The 25296-nt window shown below is 39.0% G+C and overlaps 1 protein-coding gene across 2 annotated transcripts; it reads right to left on the bottom strand.

The window, feature by feature from the left end:
* Positions 1 to 843: 843 nt before the first annotated feature.
* On the bottom strand, positions 844 to 21544 carry LOC124284882. 2 transcript variants are annotated; one of them, XM_046721012.1, is made up of 7 exons: positions 21395 to 21544; positions 6818 to 7105; positions 6291 to 6452; positions 5763 to 5855; positions 4170 to 4247; positions 3572 to 3653; positions 844 to 1918 (listed from the first exon to the last, which is right to left on the bottom strand). In XM_046721012.1, the coding sequence occupies exons 1-7, from the start codon at positions 21450 to 21452 to the stop codon at positions 1339 to 1341; spliced, it is 1341 nt and encodes a 446-aa protein (XP_046576968.1). In that variant the 5' UTR covers positions 21453 to 21544; the 3' UTR covers positions 844 to 1338. The 2 variants fall into 2 exon arrangements, with proteins under 2 accessions (XP_046576968.1, XP_046576969.1); XM_046721013.1 differs by lacking the exon at positions 5763 to 5855.
* Between the last annotated feature and the right edge of the window lie 3752 nt (positions 21545 to 25296).

The raw sequence follows: 25296 nt of genomic DNA, 5'->3' as shown, positions 1-25296 counted from the left end.
TTGGCTACGTGTCTGAAATATAATCTCCCTAGCTGCCCTATGTTATCAATGATGAAGTGAGAATCTTACATATTACAAATAAAATGTTATCAGTTGATGCTTAACAAAGTCAGTCTAAATAGCACGGCACAGATGGTAACCAATTGCAACAATTTATACACTTTCTGTGAAAAGAAACATGGAAAGTCACCATCAGCTATTTCATATATGCCAGAATAAAGCTGGTTTAGCCATATCAATGTATGCCCTTGTATTTAAATTGCACCAAGTTCTCTACTCAGCATTGTCAAGTACCTCACAGCTTTACATTCTATTCACATTGAAAAGTGTAAAACCATTAAAATGTAGATTCTGTCAACATAAATAAATTATTCAAAATCATAACAGCACCGTGCTGAAAATTGTTATTTTATTGTAAATACAATTTTGAAACGTAATGATCTATCACAAAAAGATTATTTTCAACCTAACAAATCATGAAAGTTTACAAACAAATATATCTGCATCTGTACTACCCATCTCTCTCAAACATTCAGTTGATATTATTTATATATCAACATGCTCAGTATCCTTATTAACTTCAGGCTGTATTTAGACTCCCTCCCTCCCATCTACAGACGGATCATAGCTACAGCATCTGTTACTATGGCCACCATGCAGCTGGACCATCTTGATTAATAGAACTCATACTCAATGTCTGCATAGGTCAATCATGTGTTCACCGTGTTCATGGACCATCAACAGACGAAGCTACACCGCATATGCCATAGTTTGATTGGCTAACATTTCATGAAGAAAAAGCCACAGTTGTCCCATCACAGAATCATCATTATCTGCTTTTGATTTGGTTGAGAGCAGAGTTATTGTTTCACAGTGTTAAATTAGCATCAGGGCCCAAGATAGAGAGCCCGGTGTTGAAGAGCAGCCATGTTGGTAATGTTGGCACACCCAGATTGTTCTAGCTGCTTCCCTGGTGAATGATCTCCGAGTCAGGGCACAGAGATCATAGGTGGCGCTGAGGGTGGATTTACTGGGCACCTGTCTACCACAGAGAACTGGTTTTGATTGTCCATGCAGATTTCCAGATATCAAAGCTTGAGTGAACATCTGCATCAATTCTATTCATGCTTGAATATTCATGGATGGAAAGTCTTAAAAATGACATCACAGCAAAGGTAAATGTTGTTTAACACTGTGCAAGTGGATTGACTTTCATGACCAGTTCTTCTGATGACCGTCTACCACTGAGGAGAGTCATAATACACACATATTTCTCTCTCGGTCAAGCAACATCATAGCCTGTTTTCTCCATGTCACAGTCCTCACACCTTTGACACTTCAAAGTCGAGGCGGGAGGTCCTCGTAGTGATTCTCTGTGTCAGAATTAATCTCGGAAGTGTTCGTGTAGGTGTGTTCTTCCATCAGCTGCTTCATCTTCTCGGGGGGAACATCATGAACAGAAGACTTAGAACCCCCCTTCATGTCCACATACAGGTTACATCCCTTTAAGTCACTCTCCTCCTTGGAGGCAGCTCCAATCAAAGGCTCAATATAGGGTTCTTCTTCTTGCGATGTGGAGACGTCATCACTACTCGCGATTCCTGATGTGGCACCTTCACAGATAGAAGCTACAGAGGCGGAATCAGACCTGGGAGGTGGTGGCGGAGGTGGCTGACCTGCAAGGCAGTTTGTGTCCTTCCTGAAAGTGTTAACACCATGGTTGACCTCCTTGTTGACCTCCTCATACAGAGTGTTGACCTCATCGGGGGACATGTACATGCTGCTGACTGGGCGTCGGCCATTGGACTCATTGTTTTCCCCTACTGTTGCATAGCCCTGTTCGTTCTGATTGACGCGTCCATACGCCTGGTTGTCGAATCTCACAACCATCTCCTCACCGTTGTGCTTGTCTCGTTGCCTGCAACAAACACATCCAGCATTGTTTATAAACAGACTTAACATGAAGATTATCATTAGACTCAAACACAGAGTTGTAGTGCGGAAGTGTCAACTGCTCTGGGGGACAAGGCAGTGGACCACTAACTATTGTTGTGCCAACATAACTAAAATAAATCCTGTCCTCAAATCAGTCTTAACACTATGACTCTCAAAAGCCTATGCTAAAATTACAGGAGTTTATATATTTTTGTCCCCACAATCACCTCGAGACATTAGACTGGGTCCTATCCCACAAAGCTGACTTAGGGACCGTTCATAATTTATGGCTAGGGGGGATGATGATTTTAAGGGGGTCACCCATTTTGTTCTGGGGAGGTGAGGGGGTCATCAATTTTGTACATATGTTTCTTTCTTGGGGGTCAGCAATTTTGTACATAGAAATATTTAAAAATTATGCTTAAAACATATTGGAAGGGGAGGGGGGTCATTGATTATGTACATGACATGCAGGGGGGATCACTTACTTTGCACATAAATTTTAGGGGGGGTCATTCACATTGTACATGCTTCTCCATAAAAATCATCATCACACACCCCTGGCCATAAATTATGAACGGTCCCTTAGGGCTAAGACTGCTGTTCTCCCCATTCTTCAACAAAGACTTACTATAGTTGTAGTGTTATGATTTCTTCAAGACAAAAGGCCCTAAGCAGCTCACTACCTTAATCTCAAACAAGCTAGTCCTGGACCGTCATACAAATGTTCCTATTCAACACAGTGGTCTGTTGGCTACAGGTGTTAAACTCCCACTCTATAGGCAGTGTATGAAATAAGCCAAAACCCCAGCCTAACATCAGGGCTGGTAACTTCAAAATGTTACCAGTCCAAAATGGATATAACCAGACCAGACTCCAAGATATGGTTCAGATGTATATAACATCTAATTTTTTTACCAGACAAGCTGTAAATCTAGACCGTCCGTCTGAAATCTAACCCATCTCGGGCTGTCGGACGGGCCTTATTTCATACATTGCTATAGGATGCATTTATGATCAGTGTGAGAAATAGTTTCCAAATTTTGCTAGCCAGTCGGGCTAGCTATCCCTGAAAGTTACTAGACCACAAAATAATTCACAAGCCCCAAATTTGAATGTAGACATGAGCTGCATCGTTAAGCTGCTAATATGATGTACATTTTTATCAGGCCATAATCTTGTATGATTTAAAAGTGTATTCTAACTTAACAAGTATTTACAAAATGACCCCATGAAAATTCACAGCCAGTCGGGCCAGTGACTGTGGAGATTTACTGGCCCGACTGGATTTTTACTTGTCATGGGCTAGCAGGCCAGTGGCTATTACGCACACTGTTTATGATTGTCTTAGCAATAAGATCGTATGCAAATAACAAAGCACAGAGGTAAAAGACCAAGGATGACACCATGCATCTGCTGCTATTGTTTGGTCAGTTCAGTAGACAGTAATGCTGATAAGATAGAGGTCTTGGTCCCAATCCACAAAGGGTTCGTAATGTTAAGACCTGTCTTAACTCTATAGTATATCATAAACTTATGAACGTTGTAGGGCAACAAACATTTTGTGGATCTGGACCCAGGGTTGATAGGTTTTAGCATAATACAATCCAGATTTTAATTGGTTGAACAACTGTACCTCTTCCTGTAGATGAAGAAGATCAGCAGCATTGCAAAGATGACGAGGCCAGCAAACCCAATCACAGTCAACAGAATCGACACTGGAACAGCAAAACATAGTGAACCTTGAATAAAAGTCAAGTGTCTGTTCGTCGTTAAGTGCAGCATGCTGCGGTGTGCTCTAAAAACAGAGAGGGGCGGTGGGGTAGCCTAGTGGTTAAAGCGTTGGCCCGTCACGCCGAAGACCCGGGTTCGAAAAACAACAGCGTCGTCTAGCTGGATGTTAGCATTTATTATTTGAAGTAATTGCATAGAAATCTGATAAGGTCCTGAATTCAGGATTATTTTTTGGTTATCTACCACTAAACAAATTGTTTTCAGTTTCACCATTAATAATGAAATAAAAACAATTGCACATATCAAACATGTTCAAAATTAAATAAAACAAATATGTAGTATAAGTAGTATAAATTGTATGCTTCTCTCGAGGGTAATACGGTCTGATGTACGTCTTTGTAGCAGTGTCACTCACCAATGAAATTAAAGTATTTTACATGAAGGTAAGATAATACATAATAACGCTTTAGTCTGAAGAATTCACTGATGTGAGAACTTACTGTTTCCATTGTCTTCATGTTGTCCAGAGGATGCTGTGTGGGCGAGATGACCGTTGCCTTGGTAGGAGTGGGCAATGGCTGGATTGAAACAACATAATAGCAGAATACAGCATGTGACAAGAAATCTCACAGGAATCTGTGATTATGTTTCAAAATCAGCTTAACATGGCTCTGAATATATCCAGTCCTATAATGCAGGACAGCTAACAACAGCTAAGCAGTGAACACAACAGGGTTAGAAATGGCCACTATTTCACTGATACAATAGTAGTGAACATCAGGAAGGGCTATTTTTTATCCCAAAAATATAGTTATTTTAAGATTTGCGGAGTATAAATCCTGGTTTCTGCCCAAGGCTTGTGTTGACAAACCAGGGTTCACATCAACCATGAATCTGGGACATGAACCCAAACACATGGGTTCCAGACAAGGGACTTAACTCTTCACAGGCATGTATGAGATCATGATGTTTTTGACAGTCTGTGAGTAATGAATATTTTATAAAGAAGTGTTATAAATAAGAAATCTGACTGAGTTAATATTATCCAGAGATTTTGATATATTCAATATTATTATCATTATTATTTATGTAAAAGTAGTAATATTCCATACAAATCTGTTCAATATACAACAGCTGATATCATGAAGAAAGACTTATACTTATATTTGACAGAAAATTTGGAAAACAGATTTGAAGGAAATATTTATTGAACAAAATTAGCACTTATTTACAGTAAGCATGGCCAACAGAATGCGAGAACTTCAAATTTGGAAACTGCCATTTGAAAATTCACAGAGTCAAATTCACGAACAGAATTAGTACCAGTACGGCGCTTGTCTTGTCAACAAATACCATGCTATTCCATGCGGTATCATAGCAACCCAAACAATTTGCCTCCACGCTGAAAACACCCCACACATACCCAAACTAAAAACTTTACACAAAACCATGCATGTATTGTAAGTATGTAACATTGCATACTGTAATAATCCCCAAAACTCTCTCAGAAGCAACTTCATGCATTTTACACTGGAACAGCAAATGTTCCAAGTCGATCACAAGAAAGTAGAGTTACCTCCCCTTGTTAAGTTGAGTGAACATGGATAACGCACTTGCGGTTTGAAATATATTGTCACTGTATGTTTTATTGGGGTTCTTTTAACACAAACAATCTTACATTTTAGTATTTTTGTTTGTTCAGTTATGAACATTTATATATCATAACATTTACATAATGTTAAAGGATGTTAAATAGCAATATTATGACTAGCCTCTAAACCTACTTCAAAACACATATCATCTGGGCCCCTTTCAACTTTTGATCTCATGTGTGTAATGATTTTTTTAGCACTACAATCACTTTGTGGAAAAGAACTTAAACTTATTGTTTCTAAACATTGAAGTTTGACTTTATTATAACATACAATCAAGTTACAATCTTAGACACAGGTTCCAACTTTAACAAACGACACCACAAGCATGCAGCAAGCAAGGTCAACTTGTGGCTCTACAAACTCACAGTCGCCATGGTTACTAGAAAACGTTGTTAGTGTCAGCACACAGTGGAGACAAATTCTGAGTTTGCTACAAACCTTCTAGACTATGATGTTTCATGAGACGAAGATCAACTTGCTTAACGATTATTACAGGTAGCTCTGTTGTGGACGTGGTCACGGCTATTGTCGCTACAGGATCAGATGATATAATATATATTTGATCTTTCCACACATCAACTATCAACTTCTCTGATCCTTTATGTCCAAATTTAAGGGATCATACTCAAAAATGTTCCTCTGAAACAAATCTATATTTCCCACTTCAGCTAAAACAATATTTCAAGATAAGACTAAGAGTAAATCCTTTTTGTCTTGGTTGAATTTTGAAATATGAAGGGGGAACAATTACTTTGATTAAGTGAATATTACTCAGTAAAACAGTTTCATGAGTTCAAAATATAAAAACAATGAATTACCACTATTTTTCAATGTTAATACAGAATATTACCCTTTTTGTAGCCATGGTAACAAATCCTTTACCATTTTCAGTGCATTGTGAAACATTTAAAAGGACTATTTAACATCTCCAGCTCTTACACATAACTTTCAATAATTGAGACTTACGGAACTGGCATATGTAGTAGTAGTGGAACTTTAAGGCGCCGCAGTGGTAGTCGTGCCAGTGCCAGCCGTCCTCCCTCCTCATCAAGGCACAGTTCTCGATGGACCAAAGTAACGTCTTGCTAGGCTCGTCTCTGGCCCAATATGAATATGACACCTTCTCCCCTGAAACAAGAAGCAAATACAAGGTGAAAGTGCTGATTCAGAGCAACTATATTCAAATTATTGATGTGTCATGGTACTATGTACTCTAGGCGGAATGTTGATACAAGGTTTTGTTTCTAAACACAATTTTCAAATGAAAAATACAAGAGATAGCCAATGATAAGGATGTAATGTATAAGAGATAGCAAATCATAAGGATGTAAGGTATAAGAGATAGCCTATCATATGCATGATAAAGATGTAAGATATTTATAAGAGACAACCAATCATAAGGATGTAAAGCATAACAAATAGCCAATCATAAGGATGTAAGGTATGCAAGTTAGATGGATAATCACTGTATGAACTGCCTTGCAAGTACCCACCAGTAGTCCATACCCATCCCCTATCCTCGTAGTACTGGGCTCCGATCCACACTCCCTTATTGTTCCAGCCAAGTTTATGGGAGCTGAGCGTTGACTTAATAAAGTTCATGACGCCGCCGTTCATGATGGTGATGAGGTTCACCCCCCCCATCCCCTGACAGTGGGAGGATGCAGCCGTCCAGTACTCCTCCTTGTTCACGAACATGTAGCAAGTGTTGCTGTGCACTGCCGTGAAATAACCAGTCTCCTGCACCAGCTCTGGACATTGTCGTGCTGCGTCCTTCGTGGCTGAAACATACATGACACATGTGATTAAACTGTATGTGATTCTCTGGCATTTAATTGGGTAGCGAAGAATTGTATTTTCTTCAATAAACTGTAAAAAGGGTAATATGCCATAAATGGACTGATGTCTCCTCATTAAATGAGTCATTTATCTGCGGATTTCATACTGTTGTCTGCAGGCTCTTGTACGTTAATGATCAAACAGGAAGTGAGTGAAGTTACTCCTCTTGACGTATTTATTCATAAGAATAGTACTTGTGAAGGTCCGGGTTAGAATATTGATCTTCAGTAACCCATGCTTGTCGTAAGAGGCGATTAACGAGATGGGGTGGTTAGGCTCAATGACTTCATTGGCGCATGTCATCAGTTCCCATTTGCACAGATTGATGCTCATGCTGTTGATCACTGGATTGTCTGGTCCAGACTTGATTATTTACAGACCGCCTCCATATAGCTGGAATATTGCTCAGTGTGGTGTAAAACTAAACTCACTCACTCAATCATAAGAATAGACTAAAATATTCTGAGCCGACCACCTGATCCCATTAGTCACTTCTTACAACAAGCAAGGGTTGCTGAAGGCCAATTCTAACTCAGATCTTCACGGGTCATAACATTTATGAGTGAGTGAGTTTAGGTTTACGCCGCACTCAGAATATTCCAGCTGTATGGTGGCGGTCTGTAAATAATCGAGTCTGCACCAGACAATCCAGTGATCAACAGCATGAGCATCAATCTGCACAATTGGGAACCGATGACATGTGTCAACCAGGTCATCGAGCCTGATCACCCGATCCTGTCAGTCGCCTCTTACCCCAGGCCTTCACGGGTAAACATTTATGTGTTTTATTGGATATATGTTTAGCAACGATCAGTTGGAGGTAGAAAGATTGTTCAAACAGGTTATTGAGTGACAAAAATCTGTAACAGGGACAGACAATAAGAATGTGGCATAGATTTTTCCAAAAATTATAGTGTGGTAGGAAAAGGTGGTGAGTCTTTTTCAGGCAGGTATATTTTACAGGTATGATAGATAGGGACACAGGAAGTATATTTATGATAAGCAATATAGACTTTTGGGTCCTGACACTAACATAGCCACATGTATTCAGACCTTTATCCACTCTTCAGAGAGCATTGTGCCAAAGTATAACGCAAATGTGGATACCAGCCCTGTGGATACGTTCAAGTCAGCTCAATGGGCTACTGCTAATTAATCTGCCCAGACTCCAATCTGTGGAACATAGTGTTCTAGTGTGGTACAATAGCAGATGGCCTTGGTCAACATAATGAGAGTCACCACGGGTGTCACATGACATGGTCTGCACAGGAAGAGGTGACAAGTGGAGAGATGATCTTGTGATAAGTGGGCTGATTAATTCCACAGTTCATTTCTACATACACTGTTATAAGACAAGCACAACTTAAATTATCATAAGATTTTCACAAAATAAGAATCCCCAGGTATCATAAACTAAATTAGTAAATACATCCTACATATCCGACCTGATGAATATTGATGAAAATACATAGAATATTTTTGCCTTTGAGTCAGTGAGTGAGTGAGTGAGTGGATATGTCACATCGAATTTCCACTATTAAAATAGACACATTGATTTAAATCGAATATACACAAATTAAAACAATGAGTTTGAGACTGATGCCATCTAACCGATGTCAGCTTACTCTATCCAAGACTATGTATTCTTCAATTCACTCATGTTTAGACATACTGCATCCATATTTCTGAATTTATTTCAGCTGGTCGTGTGAGCCCAGTGAAGCAAGCTCAACATGTGACCACAAAGGATAGCCACGTTCATTCCCCAATTTTCCCAGTCTGAGGTTTTATGATGAAATAAATCGAAATGGGTTGATGAATTTTACAGATTACCATATGAGTCCTTGCTGTGATCTGCTCTGCCCATGACGCCCCAGGGAGACATATTGTACACACAGGGTATGGAGTGTAATCACCATATGCAATGTGCATTGAGAGAATGTTCACCCCGACATTCCTCGTCAGGCTGGTGGACATTCCTCCTGTTGTACACTTCCCTCAACTCACAGTCGGGAATAACAAGGGGCCTCAAAACAAATATGTGTGTAGGTTTCTCAGCTTGAACAAATCATTCTTGACTCATGCTGAATGGACATTTAATAGTTCTGCTGTTGTAGCTGTAATGTGTGAAATAGAGGTGGGTCCTGAGGTCGCTCAGATTTTATGCCAGCCTATAGAATGTACAGTACTGGAGGGATGCACTGCATATTAAATACATCATAATGACCTTTGACTGGGTAGTCAGACTCAGTGATTTGGTTGATAGCATCTGTTTCATTTGTTGTATCCAACTGGAGTGGAATGGTGTTCATAATATCAATCACTAGATTGTCTGGTCCAGACTCAGCGACTTGGTTGATAGCATCTGTTTCATTTGTTGTATCCAACTGGAGTGGAATGGTGTTCACAATATCGATCACTAGATTGTCTGGTCCAGATTCAATTATCTACGAGATGCTATCATAGAGCTTTAATATTGCTGACTAAACAAATAAATCATGTTCAGCTAACATGCAAACATGCCAGATTAGACATATTACTTCCAGTTGATCTGTTAAAGTGTTTGTTGCCCGTCTACATGACACGGGGCATGTGTTTAAGCCAAACAATGCAGTGATGAGCATGTGCTGATACCAAGTCCGTACTTCCTCTCTCCGCCAGCACTGCACCTAAGTGCACAGTTCGTGCAGGATTGGCATTGTGGCGGACTTCCATACATACCACTGGCTTGGTGAGAAATGTCAACAATCATCTAACTGTACAGGATTGGGTGGTAGTTTTCTCTCCTTCATTTCAACAATCCTAGATTCCAGTAAACACTTACAACAGTTTTTGTGTTATTCTTTCTCACCCAGTTACAGTGCAGTCTTGAACATGCTGATATGATGTATAGGTATTCTGAAGTTATCATATATGAGATATATATATAATCAATATTCATGTAATGTTTGTAAAATAAGAAATACACTAATTTATGTAATTATTCTATCAAATTCAACTATCTATCCATCTCTATCGATCATCTGCTGATTAAAGCACCTTCGACCCCTGAAGATCCGGGTTAGAATTGGTCTTCAGCAACCATGCTTGTCATAAGCGGCAATCGCGACCAACGGGATCAGGTGGTCAGGCTCACAATGTCATCGGAACCCAACTGCGTTGATTGATGTTCATGATGTTGATCACTGGATTGTCTGGTCCAGACTCGCTTATTTACAGACCGCAGTCATATAGCTGGAATATTGCTGGGTGAGGCGCTTAACAACAAACAAACATAATATAGCATCTTCATCCGTGGCATTAAGTATAGACAGTTTTGCTCAATGCTCAGTCTAATTTATTTCTTAGTCCCTACTGGCAGGAAGGTGTCAGCCCGATCTGTCGACAAATGAAAAATAGGATGTCCCTAACTGTCGACAAAACAAAAAACCCGGAATGTCGACATCGCGTGGTCAACATACCGTGACGGTGTTAATTAATGAAAGAGAATGTTTGCTTAGTGGTTGCAAGTGGCCATGGCAGCTAATGAATTAAGTAGATTAAAGAGAATGTCGTTTTAACAATTTGCAAGAGAATTAAGGTTGCAAAAACAGATTATTATTTTACGTTATGCGAGTGGAGGGATTACCATTTTGGAGTTTAACATGCAACAACATGAGAAACGGAGAGCTTACAAATTATTTTGTGATATTTGGAGTAGAAGGATTATCGAAATGCTTTTGTAAACATAATTTGGAAGGTTGGCACAATATATATATTGTCTACTATATATATCACACTCTGTTTTAATTAGTTTGTTAATTCGAGAACACTGGGAGTGAAGTCACTCATGTAGAACATCACCTCCCTTTTCCCGGACTGTCGACAAGTATTTTGGACGGATTATTTCTTGTTGTCGACAGTCCGGGCATAAACCGGCAGGAACATGCTATGTCAAGGATTTCAGAAATTCTAACAGAACGAATTCCTACTAAAATTCTTAATAGAAATGACACAATATCTGAAATGAATTACGGAACAATGTCAGAATGACACAGACTTGTTTATCTTTCGTGACTCTCCAATTTGTACTTTCCTCCTTCAAAAAGTGCCCCTATGTAAGTAATTATGTAGGCCTGTCACGTCCATCTAAAACAACATGCATGTGTTGTACAATCCCAGCATTTAGAAACTTTACACCACTTATCTTTAAACTTTATCCTAAAACACCAAGTTAGGACACACCCAGTATCCAGTGTTCCATACACCACATTTACAAACTCTTAAACACATTCAAAGTTCACCACACTTCACAATTATCTTTAAAATAAATCTTTCACTTCAACACATAATTCATAGTTTCGGTTTAATTTTAAACTTATATAGGCATCCAAAGAATCTGATCCCTGAGCTCCCCTGTCTGCTGTTGAATACCGCGGAACTCCAGTCACTGAAAGTTAGGTCAAAATATTTTCCACTTGCATTTTCCACATATTTATCTCGTCGGAATATTCTGTTGAGTTCTGATAAGACGAGTTATGACATGATTATTAACACGGCATGGAGTTCATCATCCATAATTCATCCCAAAATAAAACAAACTGTGAATTCAGGACGGCCAGGCATTGAGCCAAACACATGGAGGCTCTACACATGCCCACTCTGCCAAACAGTTGAACCCTTTAACATCTCAAACTAAAGGGTAGTTACAAGGTGGAGGTGAGGTAAGGTAAAATGTGGTTAAAACTGTTTTTGTGGTCAGTGGATGCTGGCTATAAGCTAAGGCAGAACACCCAGCACCATGAGACTAAGATGGATGCATTAAACCTGGGCCATCCTCACATTGTATCTTTTTCACTCAGTTTGTTCATTTAACAGTGAGTGAGTGAGTGAGTTTAACGCCACTTTTAACATTCCAGAAATGTCACACAGACATCAGAAATCTATTCACACATTGTACCCATGTCGGCAATCAAAACCAGGATTTGGTGTGACAAGTGAACACTTTAACCATGAGCCTACCCTACCCTACCGCCTATTCATTTTACATACTATGCAACTCCCTTGATAAAGCCCCAGACTCTTGCACTCTGTAACACATTCATACCTTGAATAATGAATGATGTTTTATAAAAGGCCCAAGAATCTGTGTATTAGAAAAGAATGATGAAGTGAGAACTGTTCCAGAATGCACCAAGGGTATTGCTTGAATATGTAAGACGTGTATACTACAGACAACCTCATGATTACACATGCAATAGAGCAACTTGCAGTCTATTTCTCACAGTGTCAGAGCCCCAGATAAGATTTAGCTCATGTGGGTACTGTACCCACTGTATTTTTTTGGAGTGGGTATTATGAATGTTGAGTGGGTATTTCATTTTCCGTTACCCACTGCTTTCAAATATGTGCGTATTTCAGTCATTTTACTCACCTAAGTATTACGTCATTGAGTAAGTTTACTAAGCAGGTATGTTCCTGCCTCATGTCATACCTAATCAAAACCAACTTAAATATAATGGAAATGATTTCATAAAATATCACTCATCCTGTACTGACAGTACAACACTAGTCCTATACTAACAGTACAACTTGATAGCAATCAATGTCTTTTTCATTACGCAAGCGATTTTTATAAATATATTCCGTACGCATTTGTTTTAAACTTTTTTCGTATCCAACATTATAAATGCGTAATTGGTACGCAACAATTATTTTTTAAGTGCGTAATTGGAAATTTTCTATGCGTATTACCCAGATACGCAGCTTATCTGGGCCTCTGCAGTGTCTTAACCTGCTGACACTATACATGTCAACCCAGTCAGCATTAAGAAGTCAACATGGACAAGTACTTCATCACAAATCAATGTTTACATATTTCTTGGTTTGTTGTTGGTAAAGATAAGCAACACTTTGTCTATGAAACCTTTTCTTTGAAATACTTGTAATTATTATTCAAAAGCACCTTCCCTCCTCTGTTTTGGTAACAAAAAAACTTAAGATGACTAGTCTTTTGATAAACATTATCATTAAAGACATATTTTAGACTCATGACCCAGATCTTCATGACAAAACTTACAGCACAGAAGACATTAGATTAATTTGTTGTTAATGAGAAAAACAAAACACAAATTGGACTGTGATGTCACGTGTTCAGTGTTGTTTTGGGGGCGTGGTGGGCGAACTGGCTAAAGCGCCAGGCTAGTGATCCAGCGAGCTTGAGATGACGGGATCGAGCCCACCTGTGACCGGGTGTAAAAACCTTGGAGTCAACTTTGTGTGCAGACTCTTTCAGTGTTATCACAACCCCTAGTGTACAGTACACAACCCTGTGCACTTAAAAGAACCCACGAATCTGTTGGTATATGACCAGATGGTGGCCACATGAATACGTACAAACACCTAGTTGCGGGTACAGGCAACGTGCTGTAAACTTCGACAAAGTACTGTGCCTATGTGTCCAAGTCCACCCAGCTGTGAATGGGTACCTCGTAAGGATGGGAATGCCACAATAACTCGGTGCACCTAGTGGCTGCAAGACTTGTATGCTCCCCAGGGAGTTGAGATTGACAATATGATGTGCCGTTGAGATTGATATCCAGTGAACGAGGGAAAAACAAAGCACCTTTGAGCTGGATATCGGCGCTATACAAATGTTAGTATGTATGTAAAGGTTATTTTGTCATTCAACCTATTGTACACTTTCGTCTTACAGATTTAGCTAACGAGTGCACAATTTCTTGTGTTGAACACAGAAATTGTCATTTAGTAAAAAGCAATCAGTTCTTTTCAATTTTGATTATATTCTTAAAATGTTTAACATGTTTAAGGGTTGTTGAAAAGTATGAAAACATTCTTGACATTGTTGTTACGATTCACATTCTTTGATACCGTAATCATACTTATAAGAATCAATACAACTGAACGAAGGATATTTAGACTACGAGTGCTTGTAAAGAATAAAACCTAGAATGTCAGCAAGGAAATAAACCAGCTTACACATCTGCATCTGTTTGTGTTTCAGGACACAGGAGTTTGTCTTTTGGGGAGTGTAAGGCACTGGAACTGGTTGTGGTAACATGGCAACTCTCCAAGGAAAACAAAGAATACTTTCAAACACATAAAATCAAACTCAAGTATTTGAAGACACACTCTACTGTATTTGTTCTTTAATGTATAACATGGATAGGTTTGAACTCTTCAGGTGAAAAAGCATTTACAAATCCTGTTCAGGTATTGATTCAATAGACCTGGCTTAAAGTAGTGCAAGTGATTTGCAACGAAAGTTCACAAAGCAAACGAAAACATGAGCAGCGGATAAAAACAGATCTTTTTGTAGACAGTGTGAAAATGGTTCGTTAACAATGTTAATCAATATCCTGTCATCCCTAATAAGGTGAAGTACTTGCTAGACACCAGCTGGGCACTACGGACTAAATAGCCAATAGATACTTGGCGCCTATACCAACTTTCACTGAACTCCACTGGGATACAAAGCGTCTGAATAACATATGTAACCAAATTACATCACTATGGCAACAGAGTGACCCGTACCTCACATCAGTGAAATTCAGTGCAGTCCCACACAGTCCTCATGGGCTTGTTTTCAACAGAACTTACTTGGCACTGATCCAAACCATTATTGGCAGAAAATGGTCCAGTAAAAGCTTGTAAGAAGCTGCTAATTTCACCTGTGATAAGAAGCTTTATGAAGCACTAATGGTTGGCCAAATACCTGCACAACAGGATTTTCAGTTTGCTCCAGAAAGTCTTTACACTTCAGCAATAAAAAAACATGCTTTGATAAGAAGGTTTGACATTTCAAGTTTGTTGTGCTTTTATCAAAAGTCAACAGCTTAATTAGGATGGCAAATTACCGTCTAATGCAGTAATCTAATTGAGTAGCTGATCAACTCACACATTTAAATACCCCCTGTATTTGGTCTGTATCACCACATTGTACTGCATCCAGAGTGGTTTGTTCATCAACAACTTATCATGGAAATTTCAAAACCGATTTGCATAAACTTATCCAATTTTGAAAATGTTAACAACACTCTGGTGTTCTGCCTGAACAACTGGGAGCTTGTACTTCAAATCAATTAGGATACGTGGCCCGAAGTAAGAGTTGGGTAACACTGAGCGAGAGAAGTTTGATGCCATTTTGAGGAGTATTTCAGATAAATCCCGGCCTGCTGGATTAACGTGAGAGGAAAACCGGGAGTGAAGTTGGTGTTTGTGTTTACCGATTTAGTGGCCCACAGACAGAACATTCAGGGACTCAAACACAATCACAATATTTCTTAATCTATATCCTTCAAGTAAATAACAATACATTTTCAGAATATGTATGTTAGGCCTAAAAAAGAGATGTTGTGGTTCCGATTACCTGACCGACCCTTGAATTCTGGTGCTGACCCTATTTTTTTAAGCGGTATGAATAAAATAAGCGTTCAGATACCATTGTTTTTTCCCGGCACAGACGGACATCGGTCATTCTTGATAGAAAAAGTCGACATAATGGCTGCAAGCTTGATTGAATAAACAATTACACATTGATAAATGTGTTATTAGTTTGTACTTAACTTAAAAAAAAAAAATTCAAAAAAAAAATCCTACCTACCTACACTAAATTTTAAAGAGGTGTAATCGGAACCACAACATTTTTTTTATTTGGCCTTACTACACTCTTTCAGACAAATAAATGTAGGTGTTTGAAAGTTAGCATGACCAGGACGTCAAAATCCTAACATAAATGTTTGGAGGAGGTACCCAAGTCTAAATACCAAATATACAAGCTAACAAATCCTGGGAGCATGTTCCACAAAGTGATCTCTGCATTAATACTGTCATAAATCTAAGTTAAAGTATGGGAGTTACGATCATCTCTGCACCAAGATTGCATAATGGAACACGCCCAATGAACTTCCTTTACTTCGAACAGAGTAGGTTCTTGGAGAAACAGACCCGAGAAGATCCAGGATAGAATTGATCTTCAGCAACCCATGCTTCTCGTGAGAGGCTACTAACCGGATTGGGTGGTCAAGCTTGCTGACTTGGTTGACACGTGTCATCGGTTCCCAGTTACATAGATCGACGCTCTTGCTGTTGATCACTGGATTGTCTGGTCCAGACTTGATTATTTACAGACTACTGCCATATAACTGGAATATTGCTGAGTGTGGCGTAAAATTAAACTCACTCACTTGGAGAAACAGCAACCAGAAACTATGTCCATAGTTACAAACATAATTTTTTTTTTTTAAAAATATATTTTTATGATTGCACAATAATCACATATGTCATCACTTCCCCTGTTGGAAATGAAGCTGCCCAATTATTCATGCGATCGATGAACTAGAGGACCAGACCGACATTCTACTGAGCGTTAAAGTCAAAAACAAATAATTCAAATTTGGGACTCAACTTAACATAGGCCAAAGGACATGCTAAGCACAGGTTTACTTGTTTGAGACAGCTTCATGACAGCAGGCAAACACCAAATGGACAAGCATGGGAATGTCATTAGACAAGGACTTACAAACTAATCTTGAATAACTCAAGTTGGACATGTACGAGTGGGCTGAAAACATTTAAACATCCATCAAACTGCCTGAGAGACAGAACCGAGTCTAAGGGTCGGACTGATCAATACCTGTGTGTACTTATGCCTGGAGAGCACCCAGAGCTAACAAGCTGGATGTGTTTCCAGAAGCCTTACGTGTATCTCAAATATAATTTGGGACAAGGTTGAAAGGATGGATGACAATTTGACATGTTTTCAGCATGTTTGATGGAATACAGAAACTCAGCTGGGAGTCAACATTGTATTTTCACGGTCGTCCTGACACAAAATATCATGTGAAAAAAACCTGATTTTAGGAAAAATAGATAAAAAGATGTTCATCTGCATGTTTGCAAAACATAATTTGAACTCTACTTCATCATGGTTTTTGTCATTTACCTCAAGCACATGGTGACCAAGTCCGTTGCCTACTCCATCTTGGAATATTGATGAAAAGATTTGGTGAAATGGGAAGTGAAATTGGTCTGGAATTTAATGTACTATGAAGTCATCAATCAGAAATGAAATATTACACTAACACATCTTGACCAAACATGCCATAAAGGACACAAGAAATCTAACCACGTGGTTTTACTTTCCAGCCAGCCTCCCCCGCACCCACCCATCCAAAACCCCACGCAACCATCCCCATTGAAAGACAAGTCTACAATATACATTAAAACAAGAAAATACACACAAAACCTTTAAAAAGCAACAAATTGTTTTTGGCAGAAAAGCAACCATTATCCTTACATCACATTTTTACCTGTCAGAAACACACATAGCAATCATAGGCTATATGAGTCTATCAATAATACTAGGGCCGCATATTCTTGGAGGAAATGAGAACTTAAACATCTGAATAACCAACTGTAGTAGATGTAAATAACTCCAGCACACATTAGAAAGCCAGGAGCACCCTCTGAGTTAGCTGATTGGGGTAATTAGGAAACAAGCGTAGTATTTCCCAACACCACTGACTGTTACAGTGGAGGCACCATGAGTCAATACATTAGTGAGCCCACTATTAGAACCAGTGACTAGAGATGAGTCAAGTATTGGGAAATAGACAATTCTGGCACCGATGCCAGAATATGAAAGCCCAATTGGACCGGCGCCAGATTATGGTACACTCATGTATTCAGGGGATCGAAGCGCCGTAACTCTTGGACTGTAAAATTGACCTGTCTCTGTGACAGGGGAGAGATTTACCTTGAGATTATTTACTGGAGAATGGACTCATAAATCAAACTGAGGCACGGCATGATGGTGTCTCAAGCAGTCACTTGCAACACCTTAATCCCTTAAAGGGTGAAAATATCCCAACTGATCCCATATGCGACTTTTCAGTTCAACTTCATGACAAACCCTAGCACATTTACAACTGCTATATTTAACCATCACATGATATTATCACTGAACAGTTTTACTTTGAATATTAGTTTGATCTCAACTAACACACTATACCAAAATTTCTTTAAGTGGCATATACCAAAATGTTAAGACCAAGAGAGAACTACTGTGGTAGCCAAAACTTGTGTTCTTCATCCAACAGACTGAAAACCCAAGTTGTTTGCCTGCCAAATCTTATGTTATACAGCTCCATACAAGTTAATGACTACCTTGGCAATCACACAATGTGTCAGTTTTAAACAAGGCACAAATTATTACATTGAAACTCGGACTGGAAACAGGTGCCAGACCATGAAGAACTGGGTGTCGCTGTACAAAGCGATCTTAGTGCCAAGATGACAGTAACTCCACAAACTTAACATAGACTTAAGGTAGTCTTAGCTTAAGGTGACCGTAACTCCCATACCTTTAACATAGACTTAAGGTAGTCTTAGCGCTAAGGTTGTTTTGTACAACAGCACACTGGAATATATCTCTAAAATTATTATCTGATCTTCCTGGATTTACTGCTACTTTGACCAGGCCGTTTTGTGGACTTTGGCTTTGGACTTGAGAGTGAGTGAGTGAGTTCAGATTTTGTCACATTAGCAATATTTCAGTCATATTATGACTAAATCAATGTGGACTTCAGACACACCAATACTAAACTGTATATGAATATGATGTGTCACTTGGAGTTTACCTTCTTTGATAAAAGATATTGACATAATTAAACATTTTATATTATATATATTATATCCTGACTTTCCCCCAACACAATTCAGATATGCTAAATCAAGCATAAGGTGAGGTGAGGTGAAATTGGGTTTAACGTTGTTCTTGAGAATATTTCGCTCATATGACGACGTTCATGCGTGTGTATGTGCGGCTGCTTGTATTAGCCTAGACTTAAGCTGGTTTTATAGTGCTAGCCCACTGAGATACCATGCCGCAGTGAAGCATGAATACCCCACTCAGACATATTACACTGACTCCGAGCTGACCAGTCCTTGATGTACCCATTAATACCGAACGCCAGGCAGGGACCAACAAGTACCATATTTTAACGTCTTTTGGTATGACGCGGTCTACTACTACTTAGGGAACATCAATCTGTCTTACAAACATGTTACTTTTTAGATTGATCATACAAATATTATTTCATCCTCCAACAATTCTAATCCCTATCAATTAATTGAACCAAGACCTAAATCAATAACGCAAGGGCTGCTTTGTGCATGAGTGAGTTTAGTTTTATGCCACTCTCAGCAATATTCCAGCTATATGGCGGCAAGAGGGAAGTGACTATTCTTTCCAACATTGAGTTTTCATCTACAGTTCAGATAAGGTCAACTGTGATCTCTGTGCATGGTACAGTGTCAAATTTGCCAAAACATGCCAGTTCGCATTGTTTTAATACATTTAGTGTCAATAACATACATGGAAACCTATTACTAGCCAGGTACTCGATTCCTAAAGTGTTTGTAGCACTACATCAATCAAAAGCCTATGATAATCTATATAGTTACGACAGCTCGTAACATTACAAATGCTCTGTGGATTTAGAGACCCCGAAACAAACTTGACTTGAGTTAGACTAGTGGTAAAAGTTACAGACAGCTGTTTCCCCTTAGTGCTGTAGCTGTTTCTTATCCACAAAAAAGCTGGAGTCCTGGTTTGATGTTCAGCTTAAACATAATACTTCTACAGCTCGTCAACCTTGAAAGTAAGGCCTAATGCCCCTAGATTCAAATATTACAGCAGCAACCTCAAGACCCCCCCACTCCCATCCACCTTGTTTTTGTCTTACAGTTGCCTCTGGATGCTAATTTTCTACATTTTCTGAATGAGGGTCCTTGGGTGTTCAAGTTATTGTATAGTACGTCAATCTTTGGCCCTTGTGAATCATCATGGAAGTATTACCACAAGCAGACTTTCAACATGAAAGTCATAATTTCCTTGCTGTAACTCTAATGTAAAGGGTAAGATTTAGATCACTGTAGTCATGTACAAGATTTCTCATCACTCCATGTTTATTGCTGCTTAATCAAAACATTTTACCATAACCATAATATGGCTGACTCTTAGCTCACAAAGCCAGTGTTTCTCTGATGTTGCTCATGTTGGCAACAATAGGTTCTTCCGCATGCTTGAGAGCTTCTGTCACCTGATGAAGTGCCGTCTTTTTAATTAGGGCTGTGTGTGAAATTAGGAAGATCACTTCTAATTAGGTAATCACATAGTTATTTCAATTAAAACAGCTAGAAACTCAACACTAGATGATCAATACCGTTGTAAAAGCAAAAAGAAGAATATTCTTGACGCTATATATCAAATTTTCTGAATCAAGCACGTCGTAGCAGCAGACTACTGTCATAACACACACACGTCCTCCACATCAGCCAGTGTTGCATCGTGACTGGATGTGTCTGGTTACGTCAACATTTGACAGCGGGCTTGCATCTTCCTAATCTTTCCGAGATGAATGCACTTTGATCTGCAGGCAACACAACTTTCAATAATCCTCTATCAAATCTGTGTGACACACACTATGACACACACATATACCTTTCTGACTGCAAAACAGTGTGGTGTCAAACATCACATCAATTCGAGAAAGCCTTGAAGACGTCTCTGATTTTCTAAGGAACCACTAATACACACTTACTTTAGGTGAACACAGCGATATATGACAATGTATATATTAATATGTAGGCCATTCTATAGAGACACCAACAAAACTAAAACACAAGAATATAAATCCTAGACCAAAATTCCTCTTTTTCTCTATAGTTTGTAATAGTTAGTTTAACAGTATTTTACACAAATGACAACTTCGTCACAATCATATTTCAATTTTGGTTTGGTAGACTAATCATTGTATTTTTAATTTACGTAATATATGTGTTCATACTTGGGGTGTAAATGTCGGTATAGTAATATCACTGCAAAACGTGCCACGCCCATCTTCTCAAAACACGCAGTCTGATATTTTGGATTTGTTTACGTTTGTTTTCTCGTTAGGTTATTTTACATCATTGTTGATTTTCCTTCCACACCAAAAGGATAACTTTTCAGCGGATTCTAACAAAATTACAGTTATAATATGACAATGTGATAGGATAACTTTGTCTCCCTCTCTACTCTCCGTCAACAGCATGTCGTCGTTAACAGAAAGCGAGGGCAGAGCTCACAGGCATGCGCTCGCCAATATTCGTTGTGGGAATATTTTTGGCAGAACACATGTTCGCATGTCGTAAAATCGCGACAATCTACTCTGAATCAATATACTTACCCCATACTGGAATGAAAACGTGAAGAAATATCACAGACAAAAGACCCGGTAACTCCATAATGTGTGATCAGCAAGCGAGAGCGCTTTACATCAGGAGAATACACAAGCTGAGTGACTAACTTCGTCAGCCATAACATAATCAACATTGATACCGCAAGAGCCATGCATCTCTCTTCTGATTGGTTGAAATAATGTGACTACCTCCGGAAGAATCTACAAAGCAGGGGGGAATAGGTTGTTGTTTACGCGGTTAAATTTGTTGCATAAAAACAATTACTGTCAACATACTGATTAAAGAGAACCGAGAATATGAGATAAACCATGTTTGATAATATATTGGTTATGTTCCATGAAGCAATTGCAAATATCATTTTTGTTGTCAGGGGTTGCTTGCGCTACTATTCCCCCCATCTGAATAATGAAACAAACTGCGTGGGTGGAAACAGTGGAATCCATGGGTTCCCCGTATTATTCTATTTATAGGACATCGATGAGTTGAGGTTGCAAACTCATCACGAATTCCTTGCGGTTTTGAGGTTATTAATCACAAAATGAGATATTGTAAACATATCTTTTTCTTTGAGACATGGCAGAAACCACACGGCAAAAAATACATTTTTGTCAATGGCGTCATCACTGAAATCATTGGTGGTTATGTATGAATAATCAATCAATCATCATTATGATTAAGTGTAACGTCACGCCATTGTTTCCTTAGGAAAGAGCATAGCAACTGTATGGCAACTCTTTATTTCTAATCTGATAACATGAGTATTATAACCATCGCATATACAACTGTTCATGCCAATAAAAAGCAAAAGGAAATATCAGTACATTTAAAGATTGGTCATTTGTTTGTGAAAATGAATAAATAACCTGATTATACCAGCACGAAGTGGGTTAGGTCATGAGAATTTAAAATTATGTTTCACTTACAAAAAAGAGTGTCCTGACACAGTAGGGAAATATTGATGTTTCAATAAAATCAACAAAATTGTCGTAACTATGCTTTTCAACCAGGACTCGTAGAATCAGAATATAACGTGCTGCACATGGATTTAGCTCTCTTATCTTGAACCAAATGGGTAAGTCCAGTAGGACTGACTGACTGAGTTTGGTTTTACGCCGCTTTTAGCAATATTCCAGCAACATCACGGCGGGGGACACCAGAAATGGGCTTCACACATTGTACCCATGTGGGGATTCGAACCCGGGTCTTCGGCGTGACGAGCCAACGCTTTAACCACTAGCTAGGCTACCCCACCGCCCTTATCCAGTAGGATTTGTTATGGGATTGTATTGTTTATTGTATGCATATGTCAAATACATTTATTGACGTTATACAGGTGAGGTGACGTGAAATTGGGTTTTACGTCGTGCTTGAGAATATTTCGCTCATATGACGACGTGCATGCGTGTGTATGTGTATGTGCGGCTACTTGTACTAGCCCAGACTGAAGCTGGTTTTATAGTGCTAGCCCACTGAGATACCATGCCGCAGTGAAGCATGAATACCCCACTCAGACACATTATACTGACTCCGAGCCAACCAGTCCTTGTTGTACCCATTAATGCCGAGCGCTAGGCAGGGACCAACAAGTACCATATTTTAACGTCTTTTGGTATGACGCGGTCGGGGATCGAACCCGCGACCTTCCGCTCTCCGGGCGGACGCTCTAACCACTACACCACGGAGGCGGTCGTTATACAGACATTATTGTTGGAGAAACACATATACCATTATTGACATAATACATGCCGTTGTTGACGTAGCTCAAATATATAGAGAATACTAGACGAGGTCGTTATGAGACCCAGTGTGGTATTTTATTTATTACCCACATCTTACATGCTATAAATTGGCAAAAAATAGCGTATTTTTCTATTTTTATGGTTTCAAACCGAAACCGGTTTCATAAAGCGGTTGCAGAAGAATGGTGTTCTGTAGTACACTTTTTGCTTGACGTCACACTGTAATGACGTCACTACGCCTTGCTCGTCTGCCCTCTTGGTAACCGACCGAACATATAATGTCTCATTTCGACTCACAACTAAACAGCGATACGGCAACGTTCGCAATATTTACATTCCCACAATGCATATAAGTTGTAGAATGAATGGGACGTGTTTGTTATGAATGAAAAAGTAGTTCCGTCGCACAACGTGACCTAACTGAGAGGTCATCGGTTATCCAATCAAATCGTTAGAATCTCAGATCAAGTCGTTACGACACAGGTCAACGCGATACGACACACGTGTGACGTACGAGATTAGTATGCAACTACCCATACGTTGACCACGTGGGTAATAAAACCGTCGACGTAATACAGACATTTTTGTTGACGTAATACATATACCATTGCTGACGTAAATATAATACAGACACCATTGATGAAGTTATACAGATACCATTGTTGACGAAGTTCAAACATAACCGTCGACGTAATACAGACACCTGTGTTGACGTAATACAGATACCATTGTTGATGTAATACAGATGCCATTGTTGACGTAATACAGATACCATTGTTGACGTAATACAGACACCTGTGTTGATGTAATACAGATACATTGTTGACGTAATACAGATACCATTGTGGATGTTATACAAACCATATTGTTGACGTAATACAGATACCATTGTGGATGTTATACATACCATATTGTTGACGTAATACAAACACCTGTGTTGACGTCATACAGATACATTGTTGACGTAATACAGATACCATTGTGGATGTTATACATATCATATTGTTGACGTAATACAGATACCATTGTGGACATTATACATATCATATTGTTGACGTAGTACATACACCACTCATGACGTAATACAGACACCCGTGTTGACGTAATACAGATACCATTGTTGACGTAATACAGATACCATTGTGGATCTTATACAGATGATATTGTTGACGTTATGCAGATACCATTGTGGACATTATACATATCATATTGTTGACGTAATACAGATACCATTGTTGACGTAATACAGATACCATTGTGGATGTTATACATATCCTGTGTTGACGTAATATATTGTTGACGTAATACAGATACCATTGTTGACGCATATGATATGACGTAATGCAGACACCTGTGTTGATGTAATGCAGATACCATTGATGATGTAATACAGATACCATTGTGGACATTATACATATCATATTGTTGACGTAGTACAGGCACCACTCATGACGTAATACAGACACCTGCGTTGATGTAATACGGATATATTGTTGACGTTATACATGTACCATTGTGGACATTATACATATCATATTGTTGACGTAGTACAGCCACCACTCATGACGTAATACAGACACCTGTGTTGATGTAATACAGATACCATTGTTGACGTAATACAGACACCTGTGTTGACGTAATACAGATACCATTGTTGACGGAATACAGATACCATTGTGGATGTTATACATATCATATTGTTGACGTAGTACAGACACCACTCATGACGTAATACAGACACCTGTGTTGACGTAATACAGATACCATTGTTGACGTAATACAGATACCATTGTGGATCTTATACATATGATATTGTTGACGTAATACGGACACCTGTGTTGATGTAATGCAGATACCATTGATGATGTAATTCAGATACCATTGTGGACATTTTACATATCATATTGTTGACGTAGTACAGGCACCACTCATGACGTAATACAGACACCTGCGTTGATGTAATACAGATACATTGTTGACGTTATACATATACCATTGTGGACATTATACATATCATATTGTTGACGTAGTACAGACACCACTCATGACGTAATACAGACACCTGTGTTGATGTAATACAGATATCATTGTTGACGTAATATAAATACCGTTGGGGACCGTCTACAGATACCATTGTTGACGTTATACAG

Source organism: Haliotis rubra, unplaced genomic scaffold (assembly GCF_003918875.1).
Source record: "Haliotis rubra isolate DU_JTF1 unplaced genomic scaffold, ASM391887v1 Scf347, whole genome shotgun sequence".
Classification (NCBI taxonomy): Eukaryota; Metazoa; Mollusca; class Gastropoda; order Lepetellida; family Haliotidae; genus Haliotis; species Haliotis rubra.
The sequence above is the reverse complement of the archived record's forward strand: the minus strand, read 5'-3'. Positions and strand labels throughout refer to the sequence as shown.

Bases quoted from the DNA above. Each gene is read 5' to 3' on its own strand.
- LOC124284882 (XM_046721012.1), bottom strand. From the start codon at position 21,452: ATGGAGTTACCGGGTCTTTTGTCTGTGATATTTCTTCACGTTTTCATT. The intron at 5,856-6,290 runs GTAAGTCTCAAT...CTGATCCTGTAG, and splicing joins CTACTACATATGCCAGTTCC to CGACAATAGCCGTGACCACG. The intron at 3,654-4,169 runs GTAAGTTCTCAC...TTGCTGTTCCAG, and splicing joins ACATGAAGACAATGGAAACA to TGTCGATTCTGTTGACTGTG.